The sequence below is a fragment of the Tarenaya hassleriana genome, unplaced genomic scaffold (assembly GCF_000463585.1).
Source record: "Tarenaya hassleriana unplaced genomic scaffold, ASM46358v1 Cleome11, whole genome shotgun sequence".
NCBI classification, from domain to species: domain Eukaryota; kingdom Viridiplantae; phylum Streptophyta; class Magnoliopsida; order Brassicales; family Cleomaceae; genus Tarenaya; species Tarenaya hassleriana.
In genome coordinates this window covers 1,089,885-1,114,758 of record NW_010961290.1, presented here as the reverse complement: position 1 = coordinate 1,114,758, position 24,874 = coordinate 1,089,885, and the positions used below count along the sequence as shown (strand labels likewise).

The following is a 24,874-nucleotide window of genomic DNA, read 5'->3' as shown; positions in this document are numbered from 1 at the left end:
GATTTGGGTGTGGAAGATAATATATTGTCAAGAAGTTAAAGTGAGAATCTTGGATTAAGACACATTTTTGGTTGACGAAAAACCGAAAGGCAAATTAATTGGGATTAAGGTAAGTAATCAGTGTGTAATTATTGGGTAATTAAATTAAATCCTAAAAAGCTTAACCCTTTCATCTTCACCTCTCTATGGCTGCTTGGATTGTCTGTCTCTCATTACTACAGCGGCAATATCTGCATGTGGATTTGTAAGCTTTTATTAGGTGAGGGAGAGGGGGAGAGAGATGATCTCACGTGCGGCCACGTGATTCGATCTAACTTGGGCCGTATTTGATCCGTATAATAAGGCCCAATAGGAAATCAACCTTAAGGCCTTTTGGGCCGATGATGTCCATCTACATATTATATAAAGAGAGAAGATCCTTTTATTGATTAGCCTGTTATGCATATAATATTACAATAAAATTCATATATTTAAGAATTTTTTTTGGCTATTATTTTCTCTTCTCAAAGTTTATAGTTTTTAATTAATTTTTTTTCTTCCACAGATTAGCAGTTGCATGGCGGACACGCGTGCATGGATTAGCGCAGAGGCGCCATTGTTATGCAAATAACACCAGACAAATGATAAATCATCTTCCAAGTGTTAACTCAGAGAGAGAGAGAGAGAGGGAGGTGGCGAAAACGAGTGGCGGTGAAAGGCGGAAAGAAGAGTCACGAGAACCTCGGGGTCGTGTTGAAGCAGAGAGAGAAAAGGAGTGGTGGGCGTTTCAATTCCCAATCTTTCAATTGTTAGGGTTTTTAATTTGAGCTCTGAATCTTCATTCTTCCCTTTTTGATTTCGCTTTTTCTCTGATTTTGCGCACTTCATGAAATTCTTGTGATTCCCTCTTCAATGCCCTTTTCGGTCTATGAAAATTCAAAGTAGATGCGCGTTTCTTTTCAAACTCTTTTCTCTTCCACTTCTCTGCTTCATCTTCAAATTTCCCTCCGCATTTCACTTTTCCCCGCAGTCTCCTTGATTCAGATGGGTTTGGAAGGAAACGGCGTCGTTTGGTTAGGCTCCACCGGAGAACGGCCACCGGAGGACAAGGACGGCGGAAATGGCGACGAGGCTGCTTCGTGGACCAGAAACCAAGACGATGGAGGAGCTTCTCTCTCACACTTCAGACCCATGCTCGAGGGTGACTGGTTCACCAACCCACCTCCTCACGATCTCCAGATCCTCCACAACCACCATGATTTCAGATTGTTCGGTGGATTCGCCTTTAACCCACCTGAGAATCTCCTTCTTCAGCAGTCGATTGACTCCTCTTCCTCGTGTTCTCCGTCGCAGGCGTTTAACCTCGACCCTTCACAGCCACCTCAACCATTCTTAACGGCCAAGTCCTGCGTCGCTCCGCACCTCAACGTCCCCTCCGCTAATCCTTTTGACAATGCCTTCGAGTTCGGCTCTGAATCCGGTTTCCTGGGACAGTTTCACGGAAATCATGTTCCGAATTCGATGGGCTTCTCCGGATTGATGTCTCAAACGCAGATGGGGAATCCGGACTTCGCTTCCGCCACCGATTACCTCGCCGTCCGGTCCTCGCTCCCGACGCCGGACAACAGCTCCGCTTTGGGTGGAGGCGGGTTCAACCCTCTGGAACTCGAGGGCTTTGAGAGCGCCGCCAATGGCGTTTTCGGGAACAGAGCCAAGGTCCTGAAACCGCTAGATGTATTGGCATCATCTGGCGCGCAGCCGACACTGTTCCAAAAGCGAGCCGCGATGCGTCAGAACTCGGGGAGTAAGATGGGAAGTTCTGAGAATTCAGGAATGAGGAAGCTGAGTGACGAGGGAGAGATGGATGAGACAGGGATTGAGGTCTCTGGGTTGAATTACGAGTCTGACGAGCTCAACGAGAGCCTAAAACCAGGTGAGGATGTTCAGAACGGTGGAGGCGGCGGAGGAGAGCAAAAGGGCAAGAAGAAGGGAATGCCTGCGAAGAATTTGATGGCCGAGAGAAGGCGGAGGAAGAAGCTCAATGATAGGCTTTACATGCTTAGATCAGTTGTCCCCAAGATCAGCAAAGTAAGATCCTTTTTTCATCTCCCCTTTTTCCAGCACAAGTTGTGTTCTTTGATTATATGGTTGTGGAAAAGTATCTCTGAATCTGCTCTGTTAATTGCTTGCATCGAGGATTGTGCACTCTCTTTCTAAGACTCATGGCAAGGTTTTGGTTGTGGATTTTTCCAGATGGATAGAGCTTCGATACTTGGAGACGCCATTGACTATCTGAAGGAACTCTTGCAGAGGATCAATGATCTTCACAACGAACTGGAGTCTACTCCACCCGGGTCTTTGACACTGCCTCCTTCATCAAACTTCCACCCATTGACACCTACCCCGCAGTCGCTTCCTTGCCGTCTCAAGGAAGAGTTATGTCCTTCCTCATTGCCGAGCCCCAAAGGCCAGCCGGCAAGGGTAAGCTTATCTCTTCTCGAGAACTTTGCTTTAGATGGCTAGAGGAAACTCGGGTTTCACGTATTACATAACTGTATGATGCTTTCTTTGCAGGTTGAGGTTAGATTAAGAGAAGGAAGGGCAGTGAATATACATATGTTCTGTGGACGTAGACCTGGTCTCCTGCTTTCCACCATGAGAGCCTTGGATAACCTAGGATTGGATGTTCAGCAGCACAAGAGAGTCGTAAACAAGAGTTAGAAAAGTTGGTTCAGGATCAGGAAAGCTTGAGAAGCTCTCTTCTGCAATGGTGCTACACTAGTTATGGAGAGGTAGATATCATCTGAGTTCTATCTATGGTTGAAAGCTTGAAACTTTGGATAATGGTGTAATTAATATATTTCCTAATGTTTTTTTTCCCAATTGGAAAAAAGATTTGGGATAACTGGGTAATTTGTTTTTTGGCTGTAGGTTTTCAGCTCATGGATGCATTTTTGTGCAGTGCGGATATTTGCAGAGAGCATACTGAGATACGGATTGCCACCATCTTTCTTGGTAAAATAGAAAAAAAAAAAATATGAGACTCCAAACTTGTGCTATTACTGCTTTCTACTAAGAGTGAATTCCTTTTGGTGACAGTCATGTGTCTTAGCCCCGTCGAGCAAGGGCGAGAAGAAAGTGCGTTCGATTCAACAACCTCACTTCTGGAAAATTTAGCACGATCTTTAGTCTTGCTGCTTGGCGTATGCTCATATGAAAGGCTAATATCCATAATAGATCACTAGTGAAGAGCTGTTCCTGTGCTCAGCTTGCTTTTCACCATGGTTAGATGTGGCGACTAGCCTATGTACACGATTCCCGTGATATGGCAGCTTTTTATAATGGTTCATAAGGGAGAATTATCGGGAAATTCACATCTGCGGGAGTCTGAACATGTTCTTTTCTTGCAGCAATGCAAAGAAGGGCAGGACATATTGCCGGAGCAAATCAAAGCAGTGCTTTTGGATACAGCAGGCTATGCTGGCGTGGTTTAGCACAAGACCCTCGCAGCAGATGTGAATCTGTGGAGCAGCCTGCCAGATCTAGTTTCTCTTAGTATTGCAATTTTCTTCTCAGTCTCATCAGTTTAAGCAAATATGTATTCGGATGAAAAACTATGTTTTTAAGCGTTTTGCCCTGACTCAAGGCTGGGTGTTACATAACTTTCAACCTTTTTAGCAAATGTATCACATGCTTTGTTTCTCAAGCTGCGCACAGGAAATTTCTTTATCACGGTTCTTGAGCAAGTTTCTCAAGGAGAGACTACATATTCTGATGTTCAGAGGCATGGTCATGGTTTCAGGTACTTCAGTTCAACTCGCTGTTCTTTTTATATGTGACTGTAGATGTATCAACAAGTAGTTACAGAGACATGTCTGATTTATATATATAAGCACATCACATATGGGCAATATACACATCTGGGTCTTCTTCTATACTTCTAGTAGACACCCTTCTGGTAATCAGGGCTGCAGAACTCTCCTCCAAGGTCATCACATGCCTCCGCGCAGAAAACCCTGTTCAAGTTGTGTAACACATCAGAGGTATGTTTTTCCTTTTAACACGATCTAAAACTACAGAGACAAGAAGTGGCGCAAGGACAAGAAGTGTTACGTCTTGGGGTCGTTGTACTCGAGGTACTCTCTGTCATAGGGCTCTGAAGCTGGCATGGCTGGGGTGGTGGGTTCAGAGGTGAGCTTAACTTCAGGGTAAACGTCGGCCAAACAGGCTTCCCCGCCAATCGTCTCGCACGCTTCAGCTGGGAAGACGCTGATTCGAAGAGCAGTTTTGAAAGGGTCAATATATGAGAGAACAGAGAGATGAGAGAGAGAGAGAGACTTACGAGACGAAAGAGCTGTAGTCGACGGTGAGAGGATCAGAAGATGCAGGAGCTGCTTTTGCAGAGAAGACTCTGGGAGTGGATTTGGAATCGAGTTTTGGAGAGGGAAGTGGAAAGAAAGGTGGTGATGATCTATTCAGAGGCGAAGGAACAGGGAGAGTGGACATGTTCATCATGCTCAGGCCTGTCTGCATTTTGTTTTTGTTTTTGTTTTTGTTTTTGGTGTGTCCTAAGATAAATGGATCAGGTTTGTGTATTGAATTGGCTTCTTTGTAAATTTTGTGTAGTGATCGCCCATTTATAGCTGGAGGAATCCTATTTTCTTCTTTTGAAATAAAATGATATGTACCTCCAATAATTTTCTTCACTGAACTTATCCTTTTCTAGCGATTCGATTTTCCCGCATAGAGACACGAAGATATTTTGAGCCAAAGCGAAGAATGGATAAGATTTGGACATATCACCGTGAGAGAACCGGAATCCACAAGGAGTTCGGGTGATATTTTCCAATCTCTTTGGATCTACTCTGCTCAGATATTTCAGCAACTCAGATTTGTCCTGAAGCCACATCAATGGTAACAGGTCCCCCTTGCATTATTTTACATTCAGTTCACCACAGCGATAAATCATTCCATACGAACCAAAGATTTGGTCCAAACCCAAACACACTGTTTTTTCTAACACAAACCCAAACACTAATGCCTCTTGGCTTGGTTTCTTCTCAAGTGAGATCTGTTTCCGAGGAGGCTACTTTTATAAAACAACGCGTTTCGATAAAGCACTTATCTTTCAGTATCTTCGAACACTGGATGTTGATAGGAGCACTCGGGCCGGTTTCTTCCCTCTCTTCCCGGCCTCTTTGACAGTCTCAGTGACTGGTGTCCTCGATATCGCACTTGCAAATGACATTACCCCGGGATTTCTTGAACCTAAACACACGTTTAACATTCCGCATTGTTTTCAGATTATTCTCAAGTAAACATTCTCATGAATAGAACTTTCACGCTGGGATCAGTATATCAGTACAGTACCTATGACTGTGTTTGCAACTTGAATGGAATTGTTTTGGATGCTCGTGGGCAAGTTTATCAGGCCAGGGGAGTCATGGCCAGCTGCAAAACCAAGCCTTGTCACATTTGAGAATGAACTCCTCTCCCCAGTGTTTGGAGGGCTTGATGAAACAGGGGCAGCATTTCCAAGGGCTAATAAGAAACAGGGAGAGAGCACTTGATTCAGATCAGCAAAAGCACATAAACAGTTTTGAAATGATCGGTCAAAACAACACCAATGAGCAAGAATCAGTAACAGTTCCATATACGGAATGGAGGAATTTGCTCACCTTCAAAGTCATCCAAGGAGAATGGAGGAAAGTCGTTACGAGAGGACTGCCCAAAACTAGTCACCAGAGGTGCAAGCTCTGCAGCAGCAGCTACTTCAGCCTTGACTTTCTCTTTCCGTTCCTGAGGAGGAGAAGACTATGACTTCAAAGCCATGAAAGTACTACTTGGGTATTTTTGCCCTAACGTTTGCTAGGGTTTAGGAGCAGAGATTCAGGGATACTAATCTGATTATATTCTAATTAACTATGTATTAATAGACATGGGAGAGAACAGAATATGGATACCTTTCTTGCACGGTCTTTCCTCTGCTTCTCACGCTTCTTGATTTCATCCAAAAACGGAGCAAAGGCATTGGGAGGCAAGGATTCTCGCATGTCAATTTCACATATCTGACATAATAAAAAAGATAGCACAAGGAAAACTGTCAGAGCTAATATTGCACACTGAAGATAAACTACCACACGGAAATATACCAGGAATGTAGTAGTCAAAGAAAAATGACTCAAGAATCGGTAGCGCCTCCTCATTCCCTCCGATTGGGTAACGGTTTCCAACTCCAATATCTTTCCTCTTACTCTGCAGATTAGTGGATTTGAATCAGAAGTCGAGAAGAAACCAAAAATGCAGTTGAAGTCCTTTTCTGCTCAACCATTTCTATTAAGAGTGTTTTCCTTGCATTTTCTATACATGGCATTTGCATATTGTAGTCTCCTTCTCTGGGACTCATAAATCTAGGTACCGTGCAAGGTGCATCACACACTTTTTCAAAAGTGTTAAGTACAGGCAGAAATCACATTGTTTTAGATGTCAAGGAATTAAAGAAGCTCTCGTTCAAGCCTATTTCATTTTATTTTTCATAAAAGAACTCTGAAGCATAAATGAGTCTGATCAACTCATACCTTGGTGGAAGTAAATCATAGCTGCCATAATGATGGATAAGGCACTTCATATTTAATGAGTGAAGGACGATATGCTGACCATCAACAGACTGGAAAGACACATACAATCAAAGCGGAAGAAAAGAATCATTGAGTATGTCAAATAAGTAAACCAACATTCTAAGAAACAGAAAATAACAGTGCTTTACATATAAAAAAAACTCATCTGTCTTGAAATCTTCAAGACAGCACATAGCAAGATATAAGTTGTGTGCTACTGTGAATTAGTATTCTAAGCAAACAGTCAATAGAAACAGTTCGTTAGTCATCAATCACCTGATAAAAATTGTACGAGTCCCTATCCTTTGGATCTCCAGCAACATTTTGGTGCATCAGGAGGCCTTTGTTCCCATTGCAGGATGAAGATAAAAGGATCTCCCGGTCTTCTATCCGATGGTCGCCATCATCACCACTCTTGTCCAAGCTAGATTCACCATCGGACTTCTCCACTGATGATTTGTTTAGCTTATTGGAACAGCTAGCTGTTGTTCCATGCCCCTGGACGGGTACATGATTGCCAACTTGAGAAACATTAGCAGGTGAGACAGACTGCATCTGATTTCTAGCCTTCGTGCTAGGTTTGCTAAAATTAGAGAGCCTGTGCTCATTCCAGTACTTTTTCCTCTGCTCCAAATGCTCCAGAGCAGCACTTACATATGGAAGCTTCTCCAAATCATCAACAAGCCCTGAATCTGCTCTTGCAATCCAGCCATCTAACTCTGAAACTGCTTGTCTAACGGAGAGATCAACATCTGTGGTGAAAGTGAACTTTGAAAATGGATCATATATTCCATTTTCACAATTAGACAAGGACACCTGTACGTCATCCTCAGCTTTTCGTGTTGGAGCAAATGACTCTTTCTTACGAGTCAGAAGTACAAATTCTATCACATCTCCAACAGAGTATTGCTTGACATTTTCAATATAAAGGGTGTATAAATCTTTTGGAGACACCATCACAAAGCATAAGGGGCACCTCTTGAAGCATTCTATCTTGTGATCGTCCACACCCATCAACAGGTACTGAAGAATACATGGGAAACAGAAGATATGCCCACAAGAGGTAATCTGTGGACACAAAGGATACTCCAAGCAGATTGGGCATTGCACAGGAGATGGGGTGGAATACCGGACACAAATTATATCGTCCCACTGCAGCATTTTATCAGGGTCCATTGACTCAGGGGAATGATCTCCTGTGTCCAACACAACAAACTTGTAATTGGCCTGAAGAAACAAATCCTTGTTATAAGGTCTTCTCTTGTATGGCCTTCTTTGAGGTTGAGGAGGAGCCCTGGTCTGAGGCGATGAAATGGGATCATAGTGAAAATTCAGTAAATGGTTCCCGCTGATTGTATTGGCTCTTCTACCGGTCGGATTGTGACGTGAAGCACTTGTAGGAGAATTGGAAGGTCCTGTATTATGCTGACCTCGAGAAAAACCATGAGTTCTCCCTCTGGATCTATTCCGTCGACCATCTGATCGAGGATGGTCGTGATGTCTGTCTGCACCCTGGCGGGAAAAGGTCTCCATCCCTGTGCCAATTCCGGTCACCTGCAAAGGAGAAGACAATAGCAAAACATTATAAAACGATGTTCAATGTCCCCCCAAAGCGCGGGTGATTCAAGGAGAAAGAGACAAGTTACCTCTTTGGAAGATCCACGGATATCTTCCCCTGCGGAAACCATCGTGTCTACAGTAAATCCGAGAACAAGATGTTAAACTGAGCTTAAGTTAAATCACTAGTAAGACCAAAACCCACAGCAAAACCATAAATTTCCAAGCATGTGGCTAAAATTTCCGAACAAATTACCCCCTGGAAGAGATCGAAGCAACAAACAAGTAAATAAAGTCCGCCAATTCTCAATCGTGAGCCCTAATTCCTCGGCCCCCAAAAGCGAAACCCTAGAAAGCAAAATCAAGCAGGTGCGTAGAGTAGGCAAGTGAATCCCTTTACCCGGAGAGCCAAAGGAGAAAGCCGAGGGAGAAGGAGGTCCGGCGAGGCCGAGAGATCCGATTTCGGAGGAGATCCGGGAAGGAGAAGAAGAGGCGCTGCCATACTCAGAGACAGGGTTTAGAGATGGATCTGGAGATGAGAACGACGACTTGGGACCTTCAGATTGCGGAGGAGACAAGATGGACATGAAAATTCTACGGAGGAGAGAGGGAGATTCGCCGGCTCGGAGCCACCGCTTCTGTGCTTCTCATACAAACAAAAAAAAATTAACCCAACACATCACTGGATTTTTTTTTCTTTATACAAAACCGACGGAAACCCGGATCCGGATCCAGGACCAGGATCCGATTTCTTCATCCCAGGATATACGGAATCTTTCGAGAATCGAGACATCTATGAAATGACCGTATTACCCCTGCTCCTGGACGTCTGATTAATTTGACGTCCCAATCGATTTTGGCTCCGTTTGTTCAGCTTCCGGTTTGATTCATCTCCGGTTTAATTTTAGATAACAAAATATTTGGACTGTCATGAACCAAAACAGGTTCCAATCTCAAATCGGTTATGTTTCAAATTCACATAAAAATCACTGAAAATAGAGAATACAGAGATCATTTTAGTTTCCATTCAAGCCCATGTTTTACTACACAAACACGCTCCATTCCATGAGCATTGAACTCGCTGTTTTTTTTTCTTTTCAAAACCTGTCACGCTGCTCTGTTTCACCAACCATTTCAATGGTCTGAAACTTGATCAAGAAAGTGCGAATCTCCATGGGAGAAAGCACCACGACCAGCTCCTCCTTATCCACTGCTCCTCCTCTCTTCGCTTCTTCTGCTTCGCCTTCGCCTTCTACTCTCCAGACGAGCCTTCTCTTCTCCATCTCTGCCCTCTCTCTGTTTGCTGATAGGCTCGTCTCCTTTACTTCCTTTATCTGAAACCCCCCCGGTGCATCAGGAGGCCTTTGTTCCCATTGCAGGATGAAGATAAAAGGATCTCCCGGTCTTCTATCCGATGGTCGCCATCATCACCACTCTTGTCCAAGCTAGATTCACCATCGGACTTCTCCACTGATGATTTGTTTAGCTTATTGGAACAGCTAGCTGTTGTTCCATGCCCCTGGACGGGTACATGATTGCCAACTTGAGAAACATTAGCAGGTGAGACAGACTGCATCTGATTTCTAGCCTTCGTGCTAGGTTTGCTAAAATTAGAGAGCCTGTGCTCATTCCAGTACTTTTTCCTCTGCTCCAAATGCTCCAGAGCAGCACTTACATATGGAAGCTTCTCCAAATCATCAACAAGCCCTGAATCTGCTCTTGCAATCCAGCCATCTAACTCTGAAACTGCTTGTCTAACGGAGAGATCAACATCTGTGGTGAAAGTGAACTTTGAAAATGGATCATATATTCCATTTTCACAATTAGACAAGGACACCTGTACGTCATCCTCAGCTTTTCGTGTTGGAGCAAATGACTCTTTCTTACGAGTCAGAAGTACAAATTCTATCACATCTGTGTTTTTCTTGTCTTGTCTCTATTTTACCTTCTTGTTTCGGAACAACTTCCTCAGCTCTACCTTTGCCATGCCTGAATAGTCCTTGTCCTCTCCCACCTTCCCAATGTTACCAAAACCAGTTTCTCTCATCAATTCCAGGTTCCGTGCCCAATTCATTTCGGTTAGAGATCCAAAATCCAAACTTTGCCGGTGTATATAAGGAAACATGACCATATAGCAGATAAATACGATTTTATATATACGGTAGAAACACAAATGAAAGATGATCAAGAACCTCGAATAAGTGAGCCAGCCTCAGAAGAACTTCCCCGTTTTCCAGCTCCTGAAAATTTTCAGAATGACAGACATGTTAAAAAAGAGCACCTTCTACAGACACAGGCAAGAAAATCTATAGATCTGTGAGGATTTCAGGTTGAATCGAACTAACCTGGAGGGTAAGTAATGCAACATTTTTTGGCAACGAGTATGTCGGTTCAAACGCTGAGAATGTGGTCTCGTGCGAATTAATCCAAGTATTTCCTTCCTGCAAAGAAAATAACTTTGTCACACCAAAACTGAAATACAAATACACCGCCTTAAGCACTAATCTTTTTCTATCCAGATTGACCGACCTGTTGTGTGAAAGCCAGAAGTAGCGGAGAGTATATCTCTTGACCAAACGTTCGACGCCATTTTGCCCCGTCTCCAAGATTGTCTATCTGTATGTAAAGCTTCCCTTGAACCTGCAAAATTACTCAAGTTAGAGACGCAAAATGCTCTGGGTGAAAAAATTGAAACTTCGGTTCTCTTTTTGCAAAAGAAGCTCTCAAACATTATGGCGAAAGAAATAGAAATTTGGGTGACAAAATTGAGTTGGGAACATATCCTTACAGTTAAGCCTTTACATCCATCCGGGAGACAGACTGTTTCATTTAGAACCTCACCAACACCTCTGTGATCATCATAAAGTAATCTCCTGCAGGGATGACAAAAAGGTAAAACACAAGCAAAGGAACATATTAGTGTCTAGGTTACATAAATCTGGCAGTAACAAACCGATGAAGCATCAGCTCGATCTGGCCGTCCTCTAAACTGGATCCGCCTATAGCACGATCCACCAAAACTGAAAGCTCTGTGGTCTCGTCTTGCATATATATTCCGAGATTTATCTGAAAGGATAGGGTTTAAAAGACATAAGGCAGAAGTAATTCAGCATAATTAGTCTCACTGGTACAAAAAGGACTGCTGTCTATCACAAGAAAGCATCAGATGGGTTTGAAATCATACAGGATAATAGTTTCCAGAAACTGGTTGGTACACTTGCAAGTCCCAATCTGTCCTGAAGTCCCGAATCTTCATAAAAAAAATTAAAAATTTATGACATTAATGAAAAGGTGTAGAAGGCAAATAGTACGAGCCTGAAGCTTGTATATGTACCCGTTTGATGAAGTCACGGCCATTAGAATCTGTGTAAAACGTTCCATTTGTCTTCATGGTAGTTGTTAATGCAGTGATTATCTCCTTGCCAATACCATCATCAACAGGTATCGGGCCAACCTAGAAAGTAGGCAATGATAAGCACTGGACTGGTCTTCATCAAGTTTTGTGAAACACAGATTTATAAAAACAGAGATTAACTCACAGTGAACTCAACTTCAGCATGATCTTTTCCTTTGTAAAGCCTGGTAGTCTGCAAATTGATGCATCCCATCATTTTGTATACCAAAAGATGGATCAAGAATCACGATTGCTAGGTCTCAAAACCTCTCTAATGTAATTAAACTGCATAGGATATATATATATATATATATATATGTATAGTTTCAGGATTAAAATACCTGTGATACCCAGGGATTGAGCTCCTGGTACACTTCATCCAACAATGGGCCTCGTACAACGGTTAATCGAGCCTGAATAAAGCAAGTCACTAAGGTTTCTTTCATATTTTCACATATGGTTAGAGACTCAGGTAATTGATGCAGCTTCTAGCTTTATTACCTTTCCCTCGGATTTTATCGGGCGCTCACCATCTGGCCGGAAAACATAAGCACCAGAAGCCTTCAACAAATATAACATACATCAAAGCACAGAAATTGTTTTCTTTTAACCACAGAAAACCAAAAAATTGAATAAAGCACTGCATAAAGATAGGTATAATAGATAAGGTTGCTTTTGTACGGATTTGAGATACCTGTGGATCCTCGTTGGTTCCATTGCTTCCAATGTAATAAGCATATGTCTGCTCAGCGGTAACCTTAATGTTCACCAAAACCCAACATCAGATCACTCAGAATTACGTATTCCAAAGGCAAAAGAAGAAAGGAAACTAAAAAGGAAAAGCATACCTGATTTCTGGTATCAGTATAACGAGTCATTTTTACTCCATCTGAGGAATAGCGCAGCTTTAGATCTCCTTGGCCAATTTCTACGTTCGGTATCATACTTCCAGAAGCAACGACCGATGAAACAAATGGATGCGGACCTTCAATCAAATTAAAGAAAAGAAATGTTCGAGTAAATATACTAGTGAGGGATTATCCGTAATAGATATAAATGAACTAAAGAAATAACACATGAAATTGCTCTTCTTTTGCATTCTTTGTCGACTGTTTGTTATGTGAGCACATATGTTATATAATGTCAAGATCATAGATTCCTATCTAACATTGTTACATGGGAATCCACATTTAGAAACATAGCAAACCCGTTTGTGCAGTATCTGAGATGACATATGAGCTGAAACCGAGAGGTGGTACTGAAGCTGTAAATGCGAGCCAATACTTAGGAGCACCACTTGGTGATTTTCCTAGGTATGCTCTGACAAACTCATTTCTTATTCTCCATGTGGCTTTCACAAGAGGTAGAAGTTGAGCCACGATTTCTTTCCCAGAAGAATCTTTGACAATAACATTTTGAGAAGAGACCTAAAAGAAGTGACCACAGACATTTGCCAAAATAGATGAACGGACAGAAGGTCATATTGAATCAAATATTTTTCATAAACCAAAAATTGATTAGCTCGACAGGAAAAAGGAAATAAATGGAAACACTCACAGGAATTCGTACAACTTCCTCTCGTTTCCATCCAAGAGGATTATAGATAACCACAACCTACAGAAGAGATTAATGTTGAAAAAACGATAAAACAAAGCAACAACCCAAGTCCTCTTTAAACAAAATGTAGGCCAATCGGATGAACTTACCAGGCTCTTCCCGCTGGACAAAGGGGCTTCAGATGCAGGACAATAGCTAATATTAAGTAGAGGGCACTGCCAAAAAGTTGCACAAGATAAGATTATACTAAACTATGATACCACAAAAATTCGTCGTAACCTGAGGTTTCAAAGTGATCATGCGTAAGCTTTAAGACAAGGCCCTACAAGTTTATGCGACTCGAGTCACTATCAGTTTGTGCACGAATAGAAGAAAATTTTATCCGAATTGAAGCTTGAGATTTCAATAACATTTGAATGCCCTCCTATACAGCCTAGTATTATCTGGAATCCTAAACAAAGTCTAAACAAGCATAATACCTGTTGAAAGTTTGTAGCAGAGTTCTCCTCTCCAGCACTTGACTTTGACAAAGAGGCAAGGGAAGCAGCAACCACCTTCTCAGCCTAATGATGAACATAGGAAAAAAAATTATAACGGTGCCAACAAGAGGAGACAACTGCATGAAAACCTAGTGAGAATCGAAAAGCACCTGCATGTAACCCATTGAGAGTCTAAGAGCATAATCAGCAGCAACATGCTGTCTCTCTGTGCCACTAACTGCATCATGATGTTGAGCAATTGCCAAGGCATCGGCTAGCATATCAGTATTTGGTCCAGAACTCTTCCTCCCACTCAGGAATTCCAATTGCCTAGCTGCCTGTTCAAAGCAGAAGGAGACCGTATAACAATGAAGCAAAAAGAAACTGCAGATTTATGAATTTTTAGACATGTTATAGCATACCAGATAGTAGCCACTAAGCACTCTCACATATCTTTTTAAGCTCGGCCTACTCGTGAAGTATCCAGTCCAATATGCATTAGATTTGTCTGCATACCTGGCAAGGGTAGCCGCATGAAATAGTTAACCAATGTATGGATGCATTTACACTAAGGAAGATCCCAGCTATCAAACTCACGGGAAAAAATCATCAGTTTTGAGGGGCCACAGCTCATTTGCTGCATATTTTGCATCAGTGTAGATAGATGGAGTCGAATACAAAGCATTCACACGCCCATCCTGGATATTCCAAACAGGACGGAACAGAATTTGGTACCTTTTTCTAACCGGAAATCAGTGGTGAGGATAAAATCTCAAATATCTAACAGAAATGTCTGTTAAAAGGAAAGCCAAAATACCAGATTGACATAATGAATGAACTTGTCCATCTGTCTGAACCATGAATTTGCATACTGGTAACGGAAATCTGTCCCCATTAGCCACATGATATGGTTTGTCCTGGTAACGTTGGCCTTGACAAGAGAAAGCCGAGTCAACATATATGATCGATCACGTCGAAAGTTCTTTAATTATTGCTATTTCTAGGAAAATATTATAAAGTCTTGCCTGTGATAGGGCTGCGGCTACAAAGTCATTGACTCTCTCTTGAACATTGTAATCGAAAAGGAGAGTATCATCCTTTATTCAAGATGCTTTGTCAGCATAAATTCAAGGCAGAGTTCAAACACATCACACCACGTTCCATTCGTATTACCTGGATAGGAGGTGACACATCGTTTATCTCGAATGTAAAACCATCAGGAGGGTCATAATGTCTTGGGAATATACCAGTGAATATCTGCAAAAGTCATCAAATTGGGGGTGAGATAGGACAAGCAAACAGTAATACAAAACAAGCATAAGTGATAATGGTTTAAACCTGTGAAGATGAACCAAGGGACTTGCAACCTTGCCAGACAACCTCAAGTGTCTTATCCCTTAATCTCTTAGCACGATCTTGGTAGTCAATTCGAGCAAAAAATAGCGAGTCAAAGCCTAACTGCACTAGTGACCAAAACTTATCAGATGAAAGAACTTGAGCTGGATTAGGCTAATCACGCATATACGGAAAGCTCTTACTTCATCCAGCTCATTTTGTGAAAAACGTTAAATTGTATCCGAATCCGAAAAGTACAAAATGATGAACAACATATACCTCTGCACCAAGTAAATAAGCTTGCACTGCAGAATGTCCAAAGGGATCTATCTGCCAACCCACCCTGGGAACCTGACCAAACTCACTTTTGATAAACTGATGGCCTAAGGTTGTCTGATCAATCATGTCGATGTAATGTGGGGTCGCTTCGTCATGCATACTCATCCCACCATTTCTGCAAATGCACATACCAAAATAAGAAGATTACCAGGAATAATACAAGACACTGCAAAACATGAGAACTTAAAGGTGAGATCGAACGGACATGAACTCTAGTTGACCGGTGTCGACAAGCCGCTTCACCTTAATCTTTGTAGCTTTACTTTGCTGTCTCCACCATCTTTGGAAGAATGCCTGATAAAACAAAGAACCATTGTCAATTCCAACGAACAAGAAAGAAAAAAATCTAGGGAAATATTTTGTTTTGTCGCAATCATACCATCTCAACATAAATGAACTTTCTATTTGGATCATCCAATAAAGACGCGATGACGGAATCCAACACATTCTGCACACAAGCCCCCTGTTCAAACAACAAAACCCATGATAAGAAACCCTAAAATCGCAGAAGCCATTGTCTCTCCATGAAAGACAGAGAGGACGAAGCAAAGGAATACCCGAATGGAGTTATTCGCCCCGACATAGTACTGGTCAACGGTCTTCAACCAGCCGACATCGTCGTGAGAATGAGGGACCAAGTGGACATTGATCTTGTCGGGGACGATCCTCGGCGTGGTGTCGTAAGCTATGTACTCCGAATGGACGCCTCCGACGACGATCGTGGCCACAAATAGGAAGCACAAAGCATCGACCGCCATGGCCGAAGCTCGAAGAAGAAGAAGACTGAAGGAGTGAAGAGCGTGGAAAGTCAGGCCGAGGAAATTTTCTGGGGGAAGACAGAGACTGTCGGAGCTTCCAATTCAACAGTCGATTTTTGGATGATTCCCCAGTCTCTCGACCCAATATTTAAACGGTTTTCTTTTATTAATTTAAAAACTTTATCCACTTTTTTTTTGTTTCTTTTAATTGTTCGATATTTTGATTAAATCCGCCAAAAGTTTAAATATTTAAATTAAAATTTTTTCTTAATTCCGTGATATCGCTTTTGGAATCAACATAATTAATCTAAATAGAAAATAAAAAAAATTAAAAGTTTTATCTGAAAATAAAAATCTCTTAAAAATAAATAATTTGTTTTTATAAAAATGAATATAAATTCCAATGAACTAAAATTTAACGAATGAAATATTTTTAAATAACAAATTTTATATATCAAAAAAATTTATGAAAAAAATGATGTTGGCGTACATTATACAATACATCTACAAATCATCGCTAAAATTATCATTCAACACAAAAAATATATAATTCATTTATATCTTACTTTGGAAAGTAAAAAAAATATATGGTTTTATAATATGTATGTTAGTGTATGTATTTTTTTTTTTGTGGATTAGATTTTTTTTTGATAATCCGAAAGTTTATCGGATCTTTGATTCAATAATATCTTTAAGATGAATATCATTTTCCATTTAAACCCAGAGTAAAAACATGATTTGTATATTCTCTTACCACTGGATCGCTCAAATTTGGATTATGAATTAGAATATTGTTGAGTTGCTTATGCCATAAGGGATAAAAGATTCCATACAATTATGCTTTTCTCCTTGTCACTCCATTATAATTGTTTTCCATACGAATCATTGCAAATCAATTCAAACGATAGCTACTTGCATTAGGAAATAATAATATAATATCCCCCCCCCCCTTTTTTATTTATATTTGCTTGAAACTTGTATTATTTTATCTCCGTCTTCAGAAGAAAATAAATAAATCATTACAGAGACAGCTAATGGATTGGGCTGGGCTTAACCTAACCAGGCAAAGCCCACAATTAAGTGAATTGTATTCACGGCCTTTAATATTATATTTTAGGGTTAATTTCGTTATTTTCAGGTTTACATTTTTTTAGTTTTTTTATAAAATGGTGCCAAATTAGTTCAAAATACTATTCGAATTCCGTTTTTATTAACAAAAAACGATCTTTAAAAAAAAAATATATTATGAGAACTCCTTCTTGTTATAAAACTATTCACTCATATGTCAATAAAGATGTATATGTCTCATGCATATCATCGTACATCTTTAAATCCCTCAGCCAAAAAAAAAAAAAGTTGGGTCCTTTACCAAAAAAAGGATGGCAGATGAAGTTGATCATCATCATCATCTCTCGAGGACTCCTTTGACATAAACCATGCCTTTCTCACTGAGCTTGAGATCCTTCCTCATCTCCTCAACCTGTAGATCATCTCCTTGAACGACAATCTCAGACAATGTCCCATCGCCTCCCACCGTCATCTTCACTTCGATCTGCTCTTTCCTCGACGCTTTTGTCCAGTAATATGCTCCTCTGCACATAACCATCCAATTCCAAACCCAGAAATCTTGATCTTACTCATTCAGACAAGATTCAGATTCTGAACCTCTGTTTCTTTGTTCTTTTGTGTGGGTTGTGAGAGTTGAGAGAGGAAAGAGAGGGAGGCCTTACGCGAGTGGACTGAGAAGGGTGATGATGAACCAGTTGTTGCCCACGTCAGGAACAGTAATGGTGAGAACAAGCGCCACACTAGCCAAGCTTATACATGTGCAGAACGTCAATAACGCCGCTTGTCCCCTGCTTGGAACCATCATTCCCTCAAACCTAAATGGATCAGACAGATGCAAACCCACATGAGATTCATGACCAAATTCACAATCTTTCCTGAGAAATTTCACCAGGTTTTATGTAAACAGGGCCTTACGTGATCGTCTCTCCTCGATCAGTGACTTGGAAATTGCTGCGTGTGAAGAATGAGAGTATCTCCCCAGCAACTTGCTTCGGCTCTTTCCTCACTCCGTCTTCGGTTACAAATGTCTTCCGCACTACCTGGAGCATTCGGATTCATAGTGAATCGAATGGAAAAATTGGTAACCAGAAGGATTTGGGGGTTAGGGTATAACGGAGGAGCGTGAAAGAACAGACCTTAGACTTGACAGAGCGCTTGATGAGTGACCAGAGTCCTGGAACTGATATCACGAATAGACCCAGAGACGTGTAGTAGCTGGCGAGCGAGTAACCTCCAGTCTCCGCCATTAACAGTACGGAATCAGGGTTCTGATGCCACCATTGCTGCAGCTGAAGCGCCGAAGAAGCAACGGCGAAGAGGGAGGAGGTCTCCTCCGTCATGACGGCGGCGACACGGAAGCCCCCCGCTCGATTCCGCCGGAAACTCGGCCATATTCGCCGCCGATGAAAGCTCCCGACCACCTCTCTTGAGGGAATAATACACGGACATGATAACGGCGGTGAGAGGAGCTTCGTCGTCATTGTCGATGGCATGAAGACGAATAGAGAGAGCGGAGAGTGTGGGGCTGAAAAGGCTTAGCCTTTGAGATCGTGAGTCGCTGGATCTGTGAAAAATTGAATGGCCCACGATTTTTCTTGCATTTTTATTTACTGGGTACCAATTTAATTCAATCAAAACAATATCTGATTCATAGCATGTTTTTCATCTGTGTGTGTGTTTTCCGACAGTCAGGATCAGGATTCCGGAGGAGACAGAGAGAGACCCACCACTGTTCTGTTCTCGTTCAACTGTATTGCAGTAAGAAGATTTTCTCCGACATAGAATCCGGCCAATGCATTCATACGGGGATCTACTTTGACTGTCTGTGCCTACGAGATTTAGCAAATCAAACTTGAAAACTCTCTCCTCCTATGCTACTTTTAATGGAGAGAATCCAAAAAACTGTTAATGTTTTGTTTAATTTACAGAAAAGCTGATACAAGAAAAGGGAATCTGTTAAAACATCATTTACACTTCAAGATTCAAGATCATGTTTAACAATTCTACATCCCACTCTTCGGCTCCCTTTATTTTCTGCATTCATGGTGAAAACCAAAAAAAAATATTCTGAAATAACAACTCCAATCCAAAGGAGGGGAAAACACCACGAATAGCTTAGCATCAGCTGCTCTTTATACACTTGAACCAAACATCTCCTCCTCCATTCTTGTCACTGGATGGCTTTGAAAAGCTGGCTTCCAAGAGTAACGGTTGGTGTGCCTTCTTCACCCATTAATGTCGTCAAGCTCACTTCTCTGTCTAGTATTCTCTTCAGTTCTGTCACAACATAGCTCATCTCAGGTCTCCTCTCACTCGACACTTCCAAACATGGTGCCGTTAATCTTATCAGCTCCTCCATTCCTTCTTCTGTGTAGCTACTCCCCAGTCTCTCGTCTATCACCGCCACGGATAGATCAGTGTAATCCACATTGTTTCGCATCTGCAATGTGAAAAACGTGATACCCTTTGGCTTAAGTTACTGATTCATCATGTCTCTTTCACTTTTTCAATCAACTGATCAGCGTAACTCTTTGATCCGTTTCGTTTCTGACTCATGGTTTCGAGAATCAGTTTTTTACATACCCATTCGAGAAGAGTTTGGTCTGAACACGAAGGGGACGGCTCTGATGCTTCTCGACCAGTCACTAGTTCCAGTAGGAATACCCCAAAGGCATAAACATCACTTTTGTCTGAAAATCTTCTGAACTCTTGAACCCTGCAAATGAAAATGCTGATTCATCTGAGAAACTGGTTCTATCTTTTTCATGAAGATGGTGTTGCAAAAAAACAGAAGGTGGGAGCCTCAAAGGTAAAATTACTCCGGGGCGAGTAATATCTCGTCTGCCACCATTCGAGAGGATGAACCGGCATCCTCTGTATCTAGGAGAGTACAAAGCCCTGAATCTGCAATCTTGGCAGTGAAATTTTCATCTGCAAGGACATTGGTTGTTTTGAAATCCTTGTGTATTAGTAGAGGACTCAAAGAATGAAGATGTGCCAATCCTGGAATCCAAGAACAACAGAAGAGGAAAGGATATACAGATTACAGATCAGGGAGGAGAAATTCAACAAGAAAAGCTGTGTTCAAAGCACCTAGTTTGAGTGAATCAAGGCTCATTACTTTGATTGTTCTATCTACCCGAAAAAAGAAAAAGCCGATACCAGGAAAGCCACAAATGCTCACTGATTTTGCAGAGGATGATCACCTTTAGCTGCCCCGAGAGATATCATGAGCCTATGCCTGAATTCTAGCTTCTGTCCAGGCCCTTTGCCACCATCACCTGATCGAAGAAGAAGAAGATGAGTGATGATGATGAATAATGTTAAAATTTCCTGGCCAAGAATCACTTTTAAGTTAGGACATCATATGGTATTCTTATGTGAATGCCAATCTAAAAGATGGAATTTTGATATGACAGAGAGAGCTTACCATAAAGGTGACTGGAAACACTTCCATTATGAATATACTCATAAACCAGAAACTGCATATTGTTTTCCTGACAGTAACCCAAGAGAGTGACGATATTGCGGTGATGGATAGATGACTGATATCGGATCTGAAAAGCGTTTTCGAGACCTCTTAGTTCAGCTCTTCTGAATCTTGATTCTCAAATTCTAGAAAACAAGAGTAAGGTTTATATAACCTCATTGATGAATTCCTGAGTAGGAGATCCGGGTCGCTTCTTGATGGCCACGAGCATGCCGTCTTGAAGCAATCCCTTGTAAACCTCACCAAACTTGCCTTCACCTATGAGACTCTTACTGGTAAAACCATTGGTGGCCTGAGTCAACTCGTCCAACTCAAATCTTCCAGCTTCTCGAAGAGACAACTCGGTCGTGACGTTTCTCATTGCTGAAAAGAAAAGGCAAAAAGGGGATCGATCTTCTTGATATAACCAGTCATCAAACTATGGACATGAACTAAACTTTTTAAAGAGTTTGATTACTTTGAATAGAAGAGGAGGTTGTCTCAGAAGTTCTTGACAGATTCCGACAAAGAAAGCGGCAAAACCATAGGAGAAAGATCAAGAGAGCCATGAATGCAAGAGCTCCTGCAGCACCTCCAATGGCTGCTGCAAGAGTTTTTGACATTTGGTACAAAAAAAAAACTCTTTCAGAGATTCTTCAAACTTCTACCATGCCATAACTACCTGAAAGCAAGAAATGGCGGCGAGGCTCGATAAGAAAAACAGTAAAAGACAAGACAAAAAAAAACAAAAGCAAACAAGGCTTGTGGATTTACTTACAACTTTCATTAAAAGAGGTAAAAGGAGTCAAAATGTAAATGAATAAGATTCTTCTACATGAATGGGTGGAGATATGCGACAACAGATATGGATTCACATAAATTCATTGACATAAATTCCAAAACTTGAGCACCAGAGAAATGGCGACACAAGCAGATATTCAGAAAGCTGAAGTTCATCAGCATGAAAACATCACGGAATCGACAATTTCCTAAATCAACGGCGGGAATTCCCACATTTCCGACATTAAATTGGGGGGGGATTACTTTTTTGTGCAGAGACAAATCGATGGACTACCAGAGATGAAAACCCAGAACGGAAATCTACGAACACAGATACGGAGACTCGATAAACCCAGAAAACATCCCTGATGAATGGTCGGAAAACCGATTCAGGACAAGCCCCTGAAGCATCAACCTCCGCCGCCGCAATTTTTCTAGAATAAACTCACCATAGAGATTGTAAGAGAATCAAGTCATCCGACAATGCCGACAGAAAGTGACATCGCGCAGACAATCCTCTCTCTCTCTCTCTCTCTCTCTCTGCAGACTTCAACAGAAATATCAAACTCGTTACAAATTTTACTGCAAGATTCAATTTTGCGGCATTCCCGTAGCTTATGTTACTCGAATTGACATTGACAGAGTTTACGCCAACTACCCCACCATATGATTTTCAATTTTCTTTTTGTGGGGAAGGATAAAGATTAAACCTTTGAAGAACAGAGCAAGTGGGTCTCTTCGACAGATTGCAATCCAGCGAATAGAGTCAAAACAAGCAAGAACAAGAACAAGAACAATAACAAGAACAAGAACAAGAGAGAGGCTTGTAACGTTGTCTTCCGCCTCAAGTCCAGAGGACGAACACGCAGAGGCTCTCCTCTGTTTGTTTTCATCGTTGATTTGGTATTTGTTACCTTACGTACATATCCTGAAAATGTAAAATATGGGTGTCCTTTTTCGCGGAATGTGAATTTAAAATGTAGATGCAGGTGGTTTGACTACATAATCTTCTTCGTATTACTTTACAGGCTCACTAAAAGGTATTTATAGCAATTTAAATTAAATATTCAACGAACAGACATTCATTAAAATATTCTCTAAATATTGTAATTTTTTATTCACTTTTAACAAAAAAAAGAAATATATATAGCGAATTGTATGACAAAAAAGTGGGGTCGGGAAACGTTTGGTCTTTCAGTGGCAGAGCGGTTTCACGGTTTCGCGTTCCGTGTGGTTAGTCAACGAGAGCCAATGAAGATCACGGCGACCACCAAAAGGCCCATTTATCTTCTCGGCTTCATTATCCATATTTTAGCCCACTTGTAGGCCCATTAAAGGCCCATTTATCTTCCACGCTTCTTTGCCCAGGACTTGAGCGCACGGCAATGGCGTGATGATGAATGATGAGTTTGATATGGGCATTCTCTGGACTCGATCATGCATATGAAAGGTGCAGACTTGATGGGTGAACATGAATGAAAATAAACGGGTGGTTACAAAGCAATGCCTCTCAGCCTTTCCCTCTCCCGCAAAAATCTCTGCTTCCCTAAAAGAAAGGATCGATCTTTTTCTGTATTTCTTTTTTTGGGCGGATTATTCTGAAATATGATTTGAAGAAGATGATTCAGATTTACCGTGGAAGGTCTAAAGATGCCTCGTTGCTAACATTCACGACAAGAACAAGAATCTCCAGAGTTTGAGGAGCTGCTTTTTCTGCGAGTAACTTGTCTCCTTCCTTCCTTCCTTTTCTTGGTTCATTGTCTCTTTTTACATAGCTTCATGAGCTTTTTTGGGTTGATTCCCATTTCTCAGGATATCAATGTCGTCCCTTTCGGCCCGAACCGGACGAGACAGGCAACGTTACGACAACAATTTTCGCCTTGTTTCTGGGTATTGACTTCTTTGTTCTCATCTTGTTGGAATAGTTTCTTTTCATCGTGTTCGTGTGTTTCGTCAAGCTTTTCATATAAGAGGCAGGTTTGATCCAAATCCTTACATTATTCTCGATACCAAACTGCGGTGCTGCAATGGTTGTCCGCTCTTTGGTTTATAATCGCTTCGGCCTCGCTTCAATTGCAATCTCTAATCTAAATCTTAATCAGATACAAAACAGCATCCCTTGATGCAATAATGTTCATACACATGACAGATGCATTCCCTACAGGCTGGTAAAGGATGATGAGGATCTGAATGTTGACTTTGAGAGCAAGATCGAAGTTCTTATGGTTTCATCTCCTAATCGTCATGATCTTGTCTTTCCAAAGGTTTTTACATTTGGATATTCCTGTATTGCTCCATTTAATGATCAGCTTTGTTTTGATATGAAGCTGAAGGACCATGTATGTGCCAACGTATGCTAAATGATTTTTGCATTTTCAGGGGGGATGGGAGGATGATGAGACTGTTCTGGAGGCCGCGACCCGTGAAGCCATGGAAGAAGCCGGAGTGAAAGGAATACTGAGAGTAAGTTGGCGTTTTGACAGACATTGGAAACATCCCAAGAAATTTCTTGTTTTGTTTCTTCTGATTGTAGAATCATCAAGAAAGAGATTTGTTAGATTGTAGATTGAAGATTGAAAGTCCTTTACTGTTGTATGCATGTTCAGGAAGTTCCATTGGGAGTTTGGGAGTTTAGAAGCAAAAGCAGTTCAGCTGATGCTGAATGCTGCAAAGAAGGAGGATGCAAAGGTTACATGTTTGCATTGGAGGTAACAGAAGAACTCGAGGCGTGGCCAGAGAGAGAAAATAGAAAGAGGATATGGGTAAGCACAAATATGTAGTCATACATATAATGATACATATACATGTATGTATGTGCATACATACACACATGTTTGAATGATTGATGAGATTCTAGATTGGTGAAAATGCAGCTGAGCACTGAAGAAGCATTGGAGCTATGCCGGTATGAGTGGATGAGGAGAGCTCTTAAAGAGTTTCTGAGAGTAATGACAGAACATGAACATGGAAGATTGGGAACCAAGGAAGAGGTTGTGTCAGATTTAGGGGAGTGTTATGATCCTCGTTATTGCTTTGTAGTTAGTTAGAATTCATTCTCCAAGACACATCACACTTAAAGTGATGGTATGTTTCTGGATCTTTGAATAGCATGTCTTGTAACTCTCTCTGGCAATTTTTCATGGCTTGTAAACTATACAAGAAGCAAATCGTTTTCAGACAAATGGATCAAATTCATCTCTCTTGATTTCTTTTATGCTACTTGCAATTTCTTGGATGTAATTGTCAAGAAGAGACAAACAGAGAGGTTATGTATTGATATAAGATGCTGTCTTGTCTTGTCTGCCCCCCTTGGACATCTATCACAAGAAGACCAAAAAAAAGGCAGAGTAATTACACAAAACCCATGCTTAAGGATTGACTTAATGAAACCTTAATCCAAATCCCCATGCATACTTTAGTAAAATCCTTCACAACTACTTCATTGTCTGCTGTTCAACGTTGAGTAGGTTTCTTGACCTTCGTGTTTCTTTTGTCTCATCCCAAATGGCAGCATCTTTGTCTTTCTCTTGGACTCACTCTTT

The 24,874-nt window shown here is 41.3% G+C and overlaps 7 protein-coding genes and 1 long non-coding RNA gene across 17 annotated transcripts; 3 read left to right on the top strand and 5 right to left on the bottom strand.

Annotated features, from left to right (window-relative positions):
• The first annotated feature begins 763 nt into the window (after positions 1-763).
• LOC104805958 (transcription factor ICE1-like) lies at positions 764-3,685 on the top strand. The gene is made up of 6 exons (XM_010530677.1): positions 764-2,067; positions 2,233-2,460; positions 2,554-2,695; positions 2,911-2,994; positions 3,079-3,182; positions 3,282-3,685. Exons 1-6 carry the CDS (start codon positions 925-927, stop codon positions 3,471-3,473), a joined length of 1,893 nt encoding a protein of 630 aa, XP_010528979.1. The 5' UTR covers positions 764-924; the 3' UTR covers positions 3,474-3,685.
• Positions 2,671-3,129, top strand: LOC104805302. The gene is made up of 3 exons (XR_770453.1): positions 2,671-2,771; positions 2,911-2,994; positions 3,079-3,129. It is a non-coding gene; the product is annotated as an uncharacterized LOC104805302 (long non-coding RNA).
• Positions 3,686-3,785: 100 nt separating the features above from the next.
• On the bottom strand, positions 3,786-4,633 carry LOC104805303 (light-regulated protein). The gene is made up of 3 exons (XM_010529831.2): positions 4,322-4,633; positions 4,093-4,248; positions 3,786-3,995 (listed from the first exon to the last, which is right to left on the bottom strand). The coding sequence occupies exons 1-3, from the start codon at positions 4,510-4,512 to the stop codon at positions 3,920-3,922; spliced, it is 423 nt and encodes a 140-aa protein (XP_010528133.1). The 5' UTR covers positions 4,513-4,633; the 3' UTR covers positions 3,786-3,919.
• Positions 4,634-4,870: 237 nt separating this feature from the next.
• On the bottom strand, positions 4,871-8,825 carry LOC104805300 (RING finger protein 10). 2 transcript variants are annotated; one of them, XM_010529828.1, is made up of 9 exons: positions 8,554-8,825; positions 8,243-8,289; positions 6,873-8,150; positions 6,558-6,646; positions 6,132-6,234; positions 5,943-6,047; positions 5,658-5,778; positions 5,350-5,520; positions 4,871-5,247 (listed from the first exon to the last, which is right to left on the bottom strand). In XM_010529828.1, exons 1-9 carry the CDS (start codon positions 8,738-8,740, stop codon positions 5,108-5,110), a joined length of 2,241 nt encoding a protein of 746 aa, XP_010528130.1. In that variant the 5' UTR covers positions 8,741-8,825; the 3' UTR covers positions 4,871-5,107. The 2 variants fall into 2 exon arrangements, with proteins under 2 accessions (XP_010528130.1, XP_010528131.1); XM_010529829.1 differs by having other exon boundaries at positions 8,243-8,271.
• Positions 8,826-9,079: 254 nt separating this feature from the next.
• On the bottom strand, positions 9,080-16,129 carry LOC104805301 (alpha-mannosidase At3g26720). The gene is made up of 29 exons (XM_010529830.1): positions 15,815-16,129; positions 15,637-15,720; positions 15,463-15,551; positions 15,198-15,372; positions 14,922-15,041; positions 14,757-14,840; positions 14,609-14,680; positions 14,401-14,514; positions 14,181-14,281; positions 14,006-14,099; positions 13,754-13,921; positions 13,584-13,667; positions 13,254-13,319; positions 13,105-13,161; positions 12,755-12,974; positions 12,396-12,532; positions 12,242-12,304; positions 12,049-12,108; positions 11,889-11,960; positions 11,693-11,740; positions 11,488-11,607; positions 11,338-11,403; positions 11,107-11,219; positions 10,942-11,026; positions 10,683-10,793; positions 10,499-10,594; positions 10,346-10,393; positions 10,099-10,167; positions 9,080-9,487 (listed from the first exon to the last, which is right to left on the bottom strand). The coding sequence occupies exons 1-29, from the start codon at positions 16,013-16,015 to the stop codon at positions 9,251-9,253; spliced, it is 3,054 nt and encodes a 1,017-aa protein (XP_010528132.1). The 5' UTR covers positions 16,016-16,129; the 3' UTR covers positions 9,080-9,250.
• Positions 16,130-17,241: 1,112 nt separating this feature from the next.
• Positions 17,242-18,647, bottom strand: LOC104805299 (protein COFACTOR ASSEMBLY OF COMPLEX C SUBUNIT B CCB1, chloroplastic). The gene is made up of 4 exons (XM_010529826.2): positions 18,220-18,647; positions 17,999-18,123; positions 17,746-17,898; positions 17,242-17,607 (listed from the first exon to the last, which is right to left on the bottom strand). The coding sequence occupies exons 1-4, from the start codon at positions 18,574-18,576 to the stop codon at positions 17,421-17,423; spliced, it is 822 nt and encodes a 273-aa protein (XP_010528128.1). The 5' UTR covers positions 18,577-18,647; the 3' UTR covers positions 17,242-17,420.
• Positions 18,648-19,022: 375 nt separating this feature from the next.
• Positions 19,023-22,270, bottom strand: LOC104805298 (proline-rich receptor-like protein kinase PERK12). Of its 7 annotated transcripts, none has more exons than XM_010529821.1 (8): positions 21,597-22,269; positions 21,031-21,234; positions 20,728-20,936; positions 20,514-20,640; positions 20,290-20,364; positions 19,903-20,086; positions 19,667-19,799; positions 19,023-19,523 (listed from the first exon to the last, which is right to left on the bottom strand). In XM_010529821.1, the coding sequence occupies exons 2-8, from the start codon at positions 21,173-21,175 to the stop codon at positions 19,254-19,256; spliced, it is 1,143 nt and encodes a 380-aa protein (XP_010528123.1). In that variant the 5' UTR covers positions 21,176-21,234; positions 21,597-22,269; the 3' UTR covers positions 19,023-19,253. The 7 variants fall into 7 exon arrangements, with proteins under 7 accessions (XP_010528123.1, XP_010528122.1, XP_010528125.1 ...); XM_010529820.1 differs by having other exon boundaries at positions 21,782-22,269; XM_010529823.2 differs by having other exon boundaries at positions 21,031-21,156; positions 21,782-22,269.
• A 214-nt stretch (positions 22,271-22,484) lies between these two features.
• LOC104805294 (nudix hydrolase 13, mitochondrial-like) lies at positions 22,485-24,544 on the top strand. Of its 3 annotated transcripts, none has more exons than XM_019201534.1 (6): positions 22,485-23,051; positions 23,145-23,222; positions 23,482-23,596; positions 23,712-23,795; positions 23,939-24,094; positions 24,190-24,272. In XM_019201534.1, exons 2-6 carry the CDS (start codon positions 23,152-23,154, stop codon positions 24,214-24,216), a joined length of 453 nt encoding a protein of 150 aa, XP_019057079.1. In that variant the 5' UTR covers positions 22,485-23,051; positions 23,145-23,151; the 3' UTR covers positions 24,217-24,272. The 3 variants fall into 3 exon arrangements, with proteins under 3 accessions (XP_019057079.1, XP_010528113.1, XP_010528112.1); XM_010529811.2 differs by having other exon boundaries at positions 22,490-23,051; positions 23,497-23,596; positions 24,206-24,544; XM_010529810.2 differs by having other exon boundaries at positions 22,492-23,051; positions 24,206-24,544.
• Positions 24,545-24,874: the final 330 nt, after the last annotated feature.

Bases quoted from the DNA above. Each gene is read 5' to 3' on its own strand.
- LOC104805303 (XM_010529831.2), bottom strand. From the start codon at position 4,512: ATGCAGACAGGCCTGAGCATGATGAACATGTCCACTCTCCCTGTTCCT. The intron at 4,249-4,321 runs GTAAGTCTCTCT...TCTTCGAATCAG, and splicing joins GACTACAGCTCTTTCGTCTC to CGTCTTCCCAGCTGAAGCGT. The intron at 3,996-4,092 runs GTAACACTTCTT...CAACTTGAACAG, and splicing joins GAGTACAACGACCCCAAGAC to GGTTTTCTGCGCGGAGGCAT.
- LOC104805294 (XM_010529810.2), top strand. From the start codon at position 23,152: ATGTCGTCCCTTTCGGCCCGAACCGGACGAGACAGGCAACGTTACGAC. The intron at 23,223-23,481 runs GTATTGACTTCT...TACACATGACAG, and splicing joins AATTTTCGCCTTGTTTCTGG to ATGCATTCCCTACAGGCTGG. The intron at 24,095-24,205 runs GTAAGCACAAAT...GTGAAAATGCAG, and splicing joins AAAATAGAAAGAGGATATGG to CTGAGCACTGAAGAAGCATT.
- LOC104805298 (XM_010529819.1), bottom strand. From the start codon at position 21,175: ATGTCAAAAACTCTTGCAGCAGCCATTGGAGGTGCTGCAGGAGCTCTT. The intron at 20,087-20,289 runs GTGATCATCCTC...CTTGGATTCCAG, and splicing joins ATCTCTCGGGGCAGCTAAAG to GATTGGCACATCTTCATTCT. The intron at 19,800-19,902 runs GTAATTTTACCT...TTTCATTTGCAG, and splicing joins GAGATATTACTCGCCCCGGA to GGTTCAAGAGTTCAGAAGAT.
- LOC104805301 (XM_010529830.1), bottom strand. From the start codon at position 16,015: ATGGCGGTCGATGCTTTGTGCTTCCTATTTGTGGCCACGATCGTCGTC. The intron at 14,515-14,608 runs GCAAGACTTTAT...TCTCTTGTCAAG, and splicing joins TAGCCGCAGCCCTATCACAG to GCCAACGTTACCAGGACAAA. The intron at 12,109-12,241 runs GTATCTCAAATC...TATTTGTTGAAG, and splicing joins GAACCAACGAGGATCCACAG to GCTTCTGGTGCTTATGTTTT.
- LOC104805299 (XM_010529826.2), bottom strand. From the start codon at position 18,576: ATGCCATCGACAATGACGACGAAGCTCCTCTCACCGCCGTTATCATGT. The intron at 17,899-17,998 runs GTAAGGCCCTGT...TGATCCATTTAG, and splicing joins GATCGAGGAGAGACGATCAC to GTTTGAGGGAATGATGGTTC. The intron at 17,608-17,745 runs GTAAGGCCTCCC...GGTTATGTGCAG, and splicing joins ACCCTTCTCAGTCCACTCGC to AGGAGCATATTACTGGACAA.
- LOC104805300 (XM_010529828.1), bottom strand. From the start codon at position 8,740: ATGTCCATCTTGTCTCCTCCGCAATCTGAAGGTCCCAAGTCGTCGTTC. The intron at 6,647-6,872 runs GTGATTGATGAC...GTGTCTTTCCAG, and splicing joins ACTCGTACAATTTTTATCAG to TCTGTTGATGGTCAGCATAT. The intron at 5,521-5,657 runs GTGAGCAAATTC...GTTTCTTATTAG, and splicing joins CTCCTTGGATGACTTTGAAG to CCCTTGGAAATGCTGCCCCT.
- LOC104805958 (XM_010530677.1), top strand. From the start codon at position 925: ATGCGCGTTTCTTTTCAAACTCTTTTCTCTTCCACTTCTCTGCTTCAT. The intron at 2,068-2,232 runs GTAAGATCCTTT...GGATTTTTCCAG, and splicing joins TTGTCCCCAAGATCAGCAAA to ATGGATAGAGCTTCGATACT. The intron at 2,461-2,553 runs GTAAGCTTATCT...CTTTCTTTGCAG, and splicing joins CCAAAGGCCAGCCGGCAAGG to GTTGAGGTTAGATTAAGAGA.